General features: G+C 48.4%; 1 protein-coding gene across 2 annotated transcripts in view; it reads left to right on the top strand.

Annotated features, from left to right (window-relative positions):
* slc49a4 (solute carrier family 49 member 4) overlaps positions 1–8,394 on the top strand; it is a 39,525-nt gene extending 31,131 nt beyond the window's left edge. For both annotated transcript variants that reach the window (XM_030343713.1, XM_030343712.1), the window contains exon 9: positions 6,298–8,394. In XM_030343713.1, the coding sequence (XP_030199573.1) occupies positions 6,298–6,413 (116 nt within the window). In that variant the 3' untranslated portion in view covers positions 6,414–8,394. The remainder of the gene's footprint in view (positions 1–6,297) is intronic.
* Positions 8,395–10,581: the final 2,187 nt, after the last annotated feature.

Genomic DNA, 10,581 nt, shown 5'->3' with positions numbered 1-10,581 from the left:
GATGATTAAGGGCTGTGTGCACGGAGAACTCTGCACAGTCACGACCCATTGTGTCCAAACAAACAGCACTGCATTGCAGTGACCTTCCCCCCCCCCCCCCTAATGGAGGCACGAGTGCCCGGGACGACCAGAGGCGGATTGTTGAGATTATTATCGCTGTTATGAACCGGCATATCATTTGAACTATTTTGTTAGTACCCGTCTTCCTCCTGTGTGTGTGTGTGTGTGTGTGTGTGTGTGTGTGTGTGTGTGTGTGTGTGTGTGTGTGTGTGTGTGTGTGTGTGTGTGTGTGTGTGTGTGTGTGTGTGTGTGTGTGTGTGTGAGACGGGCAACATTCAGAGTTTAGTTTAATTGGGAGAATGAAGGCCGTTAGGCCCTTGTTATGTGTGTGCCGCGCGCCATGCCTCCACTGTGACAACCCTGTTGCAAACGGAAAGTCTGGTCACGCTCTGAAGGTTATTATTACAGGCGGACCGGCTCTGGAGCAATGTGGACTCGTAGATAGGAAGACAACATTCCAAACGTCTCCCTGGATCCGGTGACTTACACAGATGCTTGGAAGTCACCTTCGCCCGGCCATCTGAACATCTGTCTATCATCAGCCAGTGGGCATACACACAAACGGCAACAATATGTAGCGTTTGTTCGCGGATCTCTGATATGCCAGTCTTTGTTGTTTGTAGGTCCACAATATTGTGCATATGCGGGTGCACGTGCGTGTGTGTGGGTGTGTGCGTGTGTTTGTGTGTGCGTGCGTGTGTGTGTGCGATGCTGACAACCATCCGCCTGCCCGATCGGCGGTGGTGATGGATGGCGCTCTGAGAGTACTTGACACGCTCTTCTGTTTCAGTCACCAACACCTGATAGATATTCACCGCCCCACTCATACATATGCATAGGCCCTCCTCTTCCTCTGGCCTTCGGCGGCGGCGCCATGGCAACCGCATTCCAGCGCCGACCCCCTTCCGGAAGGGTCCCCGGTAGGGCGTCTTCTAGCTGAGGCTTCAAAGGGTGGGCGGGGTCACAGGCCTGGCCGGGTCACGGTGTCCAGGTGCTTAACTTTGTGCGTTTTTTTTCCTTGATGTCTTCCTAAGGACATCCGGACTGACCTTGTGACCTCAGGAAAGGGCAATTTGTTGAGGGTATTTTTTTTGGGGGTGGAAGTGGGCGGTGTCAGAGGCGTTGGTTGGGGTGCATTCAGCGCACAGAGAGGCAGTGAGAGGCAGTGTCATTGTCGCGCTAACAAAGACTTTGGGGATGATGTCATCGAGGGCTGTTGAAAGGGATGCCTGGACTGGGAATGCTGGACCAGTGGCCCGTGGGCAAGTGGTGGCGGTGGCGGCTTGCACGGCCAAACCCAGTGGTGCTTGGCCACACCGGCGATACATCATAGATTATACGGGAAGGGAGCCAAGACCAGAGGGGGGAGGGAGAGAGAGAGAGAGAGAGAAAGTAAGGTAGATTGAGATGCAGCAGCTGCAGGCTACTGTGCACAAACAGACACGTGTGTGTGTACAAACACACACGCAAGCACGCACACAGACACACACACACACACACACACACACACACACACACACACACACACCAGACTCCATGAAGTATTCATCCTGTGTATTCTGCTCTCTTCTTGTCTCTGTGGCACTGAAGGAAAAATTGCCTAACATGAACAAAGGCATGTCTGCACGCTGCCTGTGTTTATGTGTTTATGTGTGTATATCAGTGTGTCCCTGCACACTTCTTGCAGGTATGTTTTTGTATCTTATTATTCTGTCTGTCAGCACCTTGACTGTGTGTGTGTGTGCATTCAGAAATTGCTTTTCTGACCTTTTTATTATTTATGCTTTTGGTCTGTCCTGCTTTCGTCTAACTGCTATCACATCATTTAATGTGTTGTTTCTATCAAAGCATATCCACGCTAAACCGGGGACGTAAAGTTGGCTGAGCTGAAGAATTTCCTCAGACTTCCTGATTGGTCTACGTTTTATCCAGCCCACCCAAGTATCGGGGCCTATACAATGTTTTCCTTGTAAACTGGTTGCTTGCTTCGTATCACGAATGGCCTCCAGACACCTATGAGTGACGAGACGCATCCCAATAAGCCCACAGCCCAGTTATCCTCCATGTTGTTAAAGCCTTGGAGAGAGTACCACAAGCCTTCTCTCTCTCTCTCTCTCTCTCTCTCTCTCTCTCTCTCTCTCTCTCTCTCTCTCTCTCTCTCTCTCTCTCTCTCTCGCTCGCTCGCTCGCTCGCTCGCCCGCCCGCCCGCCCTCGGTGCTTTAGTGAGTCTCATGCATGGCGTAGCTCAACACTGACCAAGCTGTATAGAGGTTGAAGACGGAGCGATGTCAAAGGAGCGTAGGGGGGTGGGGGCATTGAGTTGTCATTCAACCGTGTATCGAGAAAAATAAATAAATAAATGGAACAAAAACTCTTGAAATAATTGCCGCCGTTCTCTTCCCGAGGAGTTATTTTCTTCTCTTTCGTCCCGTTTCTTTTTCCTTTGTTTTGCGCTGAACTTTGCGCCCCTGAATGATGCAAGCCCCCCCCCCCCCCCCCCCGCCTCTCTGTAGAGATGAGGAGCGCAGGGAAAACAAGGCAATCGAGTCCCTCTTTAGAAGAAACCAAGCCTCCTCTTCGTTCGGCGCTGCACTTTTTTCTTCTCTTTTTTTTGTTTTGTTTGGCTTTTGTTTTTCCGTCGTGTGAGTTTTGGAGAGGTAGCAGTCGATGCAGTAAACGAAAGGCAGCACAACAAACCGGTTTAAAAACTGAATGCATTTTTAGCGCATACTCACACACCCTCACACACGCGCGCTCATACGCACATGCACGCACCAACAACCACATTCGTAGCCAAACAAAAACTCGATATAGTTGTTCACTCTGCGATTGGACGATCACGCTTTGTCTCCTTCTGCTTTTTTGCGACCCAAATATCGTCCATCTTCCTCTCCCTTTGACAAAGAGCTGGCTCAGGGGGACGGGTCGAGGTGGGTGTTGGGGTGGGGTTGGGGATGAAGAAGATGAGGGGGGGGGGGGCTTCATCTTGAAGCTTACATCAATTACAACGCCGCATTGACCCCAATTGCGACTGATTAGCACCATAAGCTGTCTGCCAACCCCACCCAGCACACCACCAACCCCATCCCCGAGCCTCAGGTCGCCGTCATCTGGAGTGACTCCCCGCTGTCCGCCTGGCTGTTCTCTAATAGGACGTTAACGAGCCACCGAGGATGATGCGTATGGGCTGACCTTTGAGGTGGATCATAATCTATTACACGTTTAGGCTTCAGTCGGATGCAAAATCATGGTAAGGTCATGCTGATCGGTTGAATTTGTATTTGTCATCGATCGTACTCGTAGTGATCGGTTTATAACCTCATCTGTGTTCTCGGAGATCATGCCACTGTCATGTGAACATGTCGCATACATATTTCATGCCTCGTTGTTTTTCGGGATTCCTGCTCCATTTAGGTACTGTTATGTACAAAAGGAAATGCATTCAAATGCTATTTTGTGTAAAATAGGGCGGTTGGCAGCCTCACCGGCGCCCCCCTGATAAATTATCCAACGAAGGGGGTCACACACCTTAGCCTTAGTATTAGCATTCACCCAAGGCTGCAGGACAAACACACACATACTGTACACACACACACACAGACATGAACACACACACACAAACAAACGCACCCACCCACCCACACACACACACACACACACACACACACACACACTCTCAAACCCCCCTCGGACACAAACTCACACACGAACACGCACACACGAACACACACACACAACACACGAACACACACACACACACACGCACGCACGCACGCACGCGCGCGCTCGGATAAATGCGAGAGCGAGGGAGGCATGTGAGAAGAAGGAGAGGGCGTTTGGGGCCAGACAAACACCGTTCCATTAACCTGTCCCTCCAAACCGGGGCGCCTGCTGTCCAGCCCCCTAGCCACCCCACCCATCACCGGCCATCTCCCAGCCATCGCCCCCAAGCACCCCCACACATCACCCCCTCGCTGATTAATGACGCTGCACTGCTGGGGTCCTCTCCCGTCTGTAGACAGCCCCCGGCCCGCCCTGCAAAATAAACTCACTCACGCAATTCTGTCACTCACTCACTCACTCACCCTCTCACTCACTCTCTTGCTTGCTCGGGCACACGCTTACTCACTCACTCACTCAAACAGGCACACTCACTCACTCCCTCACTCAGTCATCTTTTCTCTCGCTCGCACAGGCTCACTCACTCATTCACTCACTCACGCGCACAGACTCACTCACTCACTCACTCACTCACTCACACAGGCTTGCTCGCTCCCACACACACACACACACACACACACACACACACACACACACACACACACACACACACTACCCAATATGAACCGTGTCTTCAAGTCTTGTCGCTGTGACATTTTGTCTTAATTACACACCTCCCCGTTGATGGGCATTGTCATTATGCTTTTCCTTTGTCCAATCAAACCCAACTGTGTTTTACAAGGACATGTTTTATCTTGGATGAACATAAAGCTGGTTCAATTATAATGTTGGTTCTTTGCCTGGACTCATTGTCCAGTCGGTAGTTGGTGAAGACTCGCAGAAAAACCAATATGAGAACTCTGGCAGGTCTTCTATAGAACAGTGGTTCCCCTGTGTGTGTTTGTGTGTGTGTGTGTGTGTGTGTGTGTGTGTGTGTGTGTGTGTGTGTGTGTGTGTGTGTGTGTGTGTGTGTGTGTGAGACTGTGTGAGACTGTGTGACTGTGTGAGACTGTGTGACTGTGTGTGGGTGTGAGTGTACCAGGTATCTTTACCATGACCTTGAGTTGTGGTCTCCTCAATCCCAGCTGCATGGCTGCCCTTTAACACACAGAAGGCAGCGTAATGTCTCTTGTCAGGCCCAATAGATCACACACGCACGCTCGCACGTTCAAACACACATACACCCACAGAACACACACAGAGAGAACACACACCAACACACGCACACACACCCCAGACACACACACACACACACACACCCCAGACAAACGAACACACGCACCCAAGACACAGGAACGCACACACCCCAGACACAAGAACACACACACCCCAGTCACACGAACACACACAGACACACACACACACACACACACACACACACACACACACACACACACACACACACACACACACACACACACACACACACACACACACACACACACACACACACACACACACACAGCAGCATGATGGGGTAGACAGTTAACTTTGTAACGAGGCTGGTAAGCTTTGTACCGATCCTGCTGGATGAGTTTTGGTTGAAAGACTTATCGATTGAATTCATTGTTGTTGGCTAAAAGCACACTGGTGTGTGTGCGTGTGTGTGTGTGTGCATCTACACTGTGTGCACGTATGATGGAGCGATGGAGCATGATTAAATGAGGGTGTGACAGAGAGGGATGAGCCTTGGTGCTTGAGTGCGTGTGTGTGTGTGTGCGTGCGTGCGTGCGTGGTAGCTAGGCTAGCTAGCAGCCCTCCTCTGCCTAATGGAGCTTGGAACAGAGCAAAGTTGGGGGGAAGAAAACAACTTCCCCTCCATCCTGTTTGGGTTCACCCACGGGTTAATGGTTATGAGGAAAGGGAGGTAATGTCATTGCGTTATTCCCAGCCATGATGCAGTGCACTTCTTATTCCCACAATGGCGTGCCTATTGATTAGCTGTTGGCCCTTTACATTATTGATACAATATTCAACGCTGCCAGTGCGATCAGGGACTCTCCCGGCAGGTGTGTGTGTGGGCGGGCGTGCGTTATGCTCCACGTGCGCGGCTTGAGACCCGCAATATATCTGATGTGTGTGTGTGTGTGTGTGTGTGTGTGTGTGTGTCTGTGTGTGTGTGTGTGTATATAAGCTAAATTGTTTGGGTAAGTGGAATGCATTTGCTGTTGAGTTTGGGATTTGCTCCAATCTATTAGGGATGCATTCAATAACAGGGACTCCGGTGGCGCGATGAATGGTGTCCTGGGAGATCCACTTTCTGCCGGCCCCCAGGGGCCCGAAGAGAGCGGCCAGAATGCTAAAACCGTAAACCGTCTCTAACACTAACACTCTCTCTCTCTCTCTCTCTCTCTCTCTCTCTCTCTCTCTCTCTCTCTCTCTCTCTCTCTCTCTCTCTCTCTCTCTCTCTCTCTCTCTCTCTCTCTCTCTCTCTCTCTCTCTCTCTCTCTCTCTCTCTCTCTCTCTCTCTCTCTCTCTCTCTTCCCCCCCCCCCCCCCCCCTCTCTCTCTCTCTCAGATCTGTCCTGGCTGAACTGGTGTCTGACGGGCTCCTGCCTCTTCAGCCTGATGCTCATCCTCCTCTTCAGGGAGTCGTACGACCGCCTCTACCTGGACGTCTTCGTCTCGGCCTGACCTCCAACTGACCTTCGTCTGACCTTTGCCTGACCTCCAACTGACCTCTGACTGACCTTCTGACCTGGAAAAGGACAAGAAAGAAAAAGACTGACGATTATAATCCCCATTGCACAAAGAAACGATGACAAAGGAGGGAAAAACGAATGGGGGGGGGGGGGGGCAAAGCCTACTGCTGAACTCTTGAGGATGTTCTTGAGTGTAAAAACAAAGTGTATCGACCGGCAGTGTGTGTGCTGGGTTGGATTTCTGTACGGATGCGGTTGGCCCAGACCTGGTGGTTGAACGCCTCACATAACTGTCGTCGTCTTCTGGAACAGCGCGCTCTGTTTTGTAAATTGTGTCTTTGTATGTCAACACTTAAACTGATACCCGATATTTTTTAAGAAACTGATAAAACCACGAAAGGGATTTGTCATCTGTTTGCAGATGAAATAATGGTTAAACTTTTATTAATTTTATCGCTGTTGCTTTGTTGAGCTTCAAAGTGGCAGGAGACGGGAAAGGTTTAGCTCATTCTCGGTACTCACTCATTTGTCAAGTCAATTCCCACTCTTTCCTGTTTGACCTTTTATCGGGAACGTCGTGAATGACATACTGACATCAAAGGAATCATTAACAAGGAACGAAGGCTGCTGACCAGGCCTCCTCCTCCTCAGCCAATCAGCAGTGCCGCTGATGTCTGCTGTTTGCAGGTCTAACAAGGGAGCTGGCCTACTTAGCACCACTCGTCATTCATCAGAGGCCACGGACTGACTGGGCGGGCCGTAAAGGGACACCGCGCTCGGGGAGAGGACCTTTTGATCCGTCTGTCGCCTCCCACTCAGTACAGACAGACAGACAGCAGCGCTTGCATGGGACCAATACCTGTGGAGCAACGAGTATTAAGTACACAGAGGAGCGTTATTTTGGACCTAACACTATGCTAAAAAAATTGCACAAGGATCGTTTTTTTTTCCGGAGTCCTGTGAACAAAACCATAATTTGTCTTTCTTTTGTGTGATCATTGATGAGTTATCGTCGAGTTGTTGTCGGCGAGTGATTTTATTGTTTTTTTTTATGTATTTTCTTTCGTCGTATATTTATGGATGGAATGTTTTTATTTTTGTAGGTTTTAACGTTGTTCTTAAAAAAAAATCTCCCTATTTCACTGTTTACGATCACTATTTATTGCGAGGATTGCAAAGCCGCTGACCGTCATTATGACCGGCTCTGTACGTTCTCCACGACGGACCTCTGTAACGGCCCCGGCCGGTGCTTCTGATGGTTGCCATGGCTGCGAGGTTGCCATTACTCATGTTCTAATTATACAATGGTTCTTGGCGTCTGCCGTTGAAGCAAACTGCCGTGAGAGATGAAGCCAGAAGGTGAAGGAAAACGTATTTGAACGGTTACCTCAAATAGCAAGATTGAAGTCTTGAATACACACACACACACACACACACACACACACACACACACACACACACACACACACACACACACACACACACACTCCCTGCTGCTTTGTTTACGAAGTTTCACAGGCTTTTTAACGTCGTCTTTTTGGCATTTTTCGGAAGATGCAAATTTGGGTGTTGCCTCGAAATGTGAACCCTTGTGAATCACTGGCTGCACTTTTTTGATGCATATCAAACTCACACCTTCATGTTTTAGACGATAGACAGAGAGGCAAGGTTAGCCAGCAACATGTAAAAATAAGAAAAAGAAAAAGCTGGCCTCTTCTCTCGTCAATAATCCTCTCGTGGTAGCATTTATTTCTGTGTTAAACTACAAGCAACCAATCCATGTCCTTATCTCTTATTTCTTTTTTTAATCCATTGTACAGAAAGGAGTCTCCTTTACCTTGCCTTAATCACCCAGAACTAAGTTGATGTTGTCTTTAAAAGAGGGGGAGCATTCAAAATGTCTTTGTTTCTAAGACCATGTATGACTGTTGAATATTTGCCGCACCTTATTAAAACAAACGCTCTACGAACGATCACGTGGTCATTGTTCCTGTTGTTGCTTATGTCGCTGAGGAAGACGAAGGTCGTGTCGAGCAGACGTTATGCGGCGACCTCGCCGGGTTCCGCCAAGGCAGCATTACCCTGTCGTGGTTTCGTCACATCACACCATCTGCAGAGAGATAAACAAAAGAGAGAGAGAGGGAGAGAGAGAGACTATGAGAACCAGCAGCATGGGGCTCTCAAGAGGATATCCATCCATGCTTCCAGGAAAAACATCTTCCTAAATCCCCCCAACCTCCGCCCCACCCACCCACTCGTGGGTTATCTCATTGTTTTAAAGCCATGTTTTAGGGTGGCTCCACCCTCTACAGGCCGTATCAGAGGCCTGTCTTCCCCCCTCATTCGCCTCCAGATCCTCCAGCTGAGCTCATGATCTGGCCAAGGCCACCATGTCAGCCTGGAGGGTATGTGCATGCAGCAGGGGAATGCTGGTGTTTGGTAACTCCAGTCTGGTTTGTGTGTGTGTGTGTGTGTGTGTGTGTGTGTGTGTGTGTGTGTGTGTGTGTGTCTGCACGTGGACTATGAAAGAGGCAGCCCTTAAACTCTCACATTCCAAGAAGATCATTTCTCATGTTGTGCCACTAATTCCAAACAAAACTGATCACTCGGTCGCAAATAAACTGAAAAACAATCATTCACATTCAAGTCCCAGTTAAAACAAGGGCTCCTGCCAAGGTATCACTCTGTTGTTATTCCAACCCAAGTTCCACTTATTTCAAGTCTTTTACTGGAATAGCTCTGCGATGGTAATTCAAGCCCAACCAGGTGCCATCCAGGGACGAAACGTGTTAACCTCTGATTCTCTTGAGGTTACAGAGAATGAACAGCTATTTCTTGTTTAACACACAGCCCTTGAGAGTTTCACCGCAAAACAGCGTCGACGTCAGTCTACAGGGTATGTCAACATATTTAACAACATCTGCGAGGCAAATGGCCCCATGGGTGCTCTAGAGTTTAAAACGGGCCCCAGTGTTATGTTTTTTTCAGTGTTCGACATAGGCTATTCAGCGCTCTTGTTCAGAGAAGGGATGTGTGCGAGTAGACTGTAGGCGGAACGCGAGTCACTAAACATTAGCGGCCCGTCCCCGACGCCATAAGCGACGCTGCGTTTAACAACACTAACCGCAATGCCTCCCAATACAAGAGAGCTCCCGGGCGACTGGACCTGCTTGTTACTCATTCTGCTGCACTGCCTTTCTTTAGGCTACTGTCGCTTCTTTGTACATTAAAAAAAAATGATTCCCTTACTGCACTCCCCTACAACTCCCGTGGAGCTGTAGCCTCGGAATGATTGTTCTGAATGTAAACAAATTGTTTTGAACGAAAATGACACACGGTTTTTGATGCTCCCCGATGTGGGTGTGCGGTGGTGTGTCGACGTGACGCTGATTTACTTGAATCGAGGACCACGTTGGAGATGAGTATGCTGTGCCTTTGATGTGCCGTCCTCTGAGCCTTCGTGCATGCTGTTCAATTACCTGTCCGTCCTCAATAGATGGAATCAAATCCAAAGCATTGGCGTCTGTGATTGACAACACACTATATTTATTATTGCCCTGACTAACTATTTATTTTTCATCCCGGCCTCGTCCTGGTCGTTTTTCTGCTGTTTTTACTGACTGAAATTTCCCCAAAATATTGTTTTATTGTCTGCGTCTTTGGAGTATTTTCTCTTTTTTCAGTGTTTCTTTGTTTGGCTGCCAAAGGTATAATAGGGAGCGGTTTCAAAGAAAAGCTTTTAGAAGACAGGCTTTTTTTTAGGGTGCCAGCCAATCAGCTTCTAAATTGGATTGGAGAGTCCCTCATTTTGTGATTGAAACATTTTTATGCAATTAAAACTTTTCTCTTTCAAAATGAAAACTGTTAATATATAATCAAATAAAGTACATCTGAAGATATAAGTAAAAAACCTTACTAGAAGTTGCTTTTTTTGGCACCTCCCAAGCTGCATTTTCCTCAAAATAACGTTTTTGCATGTGTGTCTGTGTTTATTAGAACAGTTTCATAACCATAAAGTTGTATTCAAAAATATGTTAATATCGCCCCGCTTTGCGTGGCATGTTTACTTTCCACGCCAATGAAGCTGAACAATTCGAATCGGTATTGGAATACAAGAATTTGATGCAAATCTTTCCAACACCAAATTGTGGCATTAAAGA

This window comes from Gadus morhua, chromosome 20 (assembly GCF_902167405.1).
Source record: "Gadus morhua chromosome 20, gadMor3.0, whole genome shotgun sequence".
NCBI classification, from domain to species: domain Eukaryota; kingdom Metazoa; phylum Chordata; class Actinopteri; order Gadiformes; family Gadidae; genus Gadus; species Gadus morhua.
The sequence above is the reverse complement of the archived record's forward strand: the minus strand, read 5'-3'. Positions and strand labels throughout refer to the sequence as shown.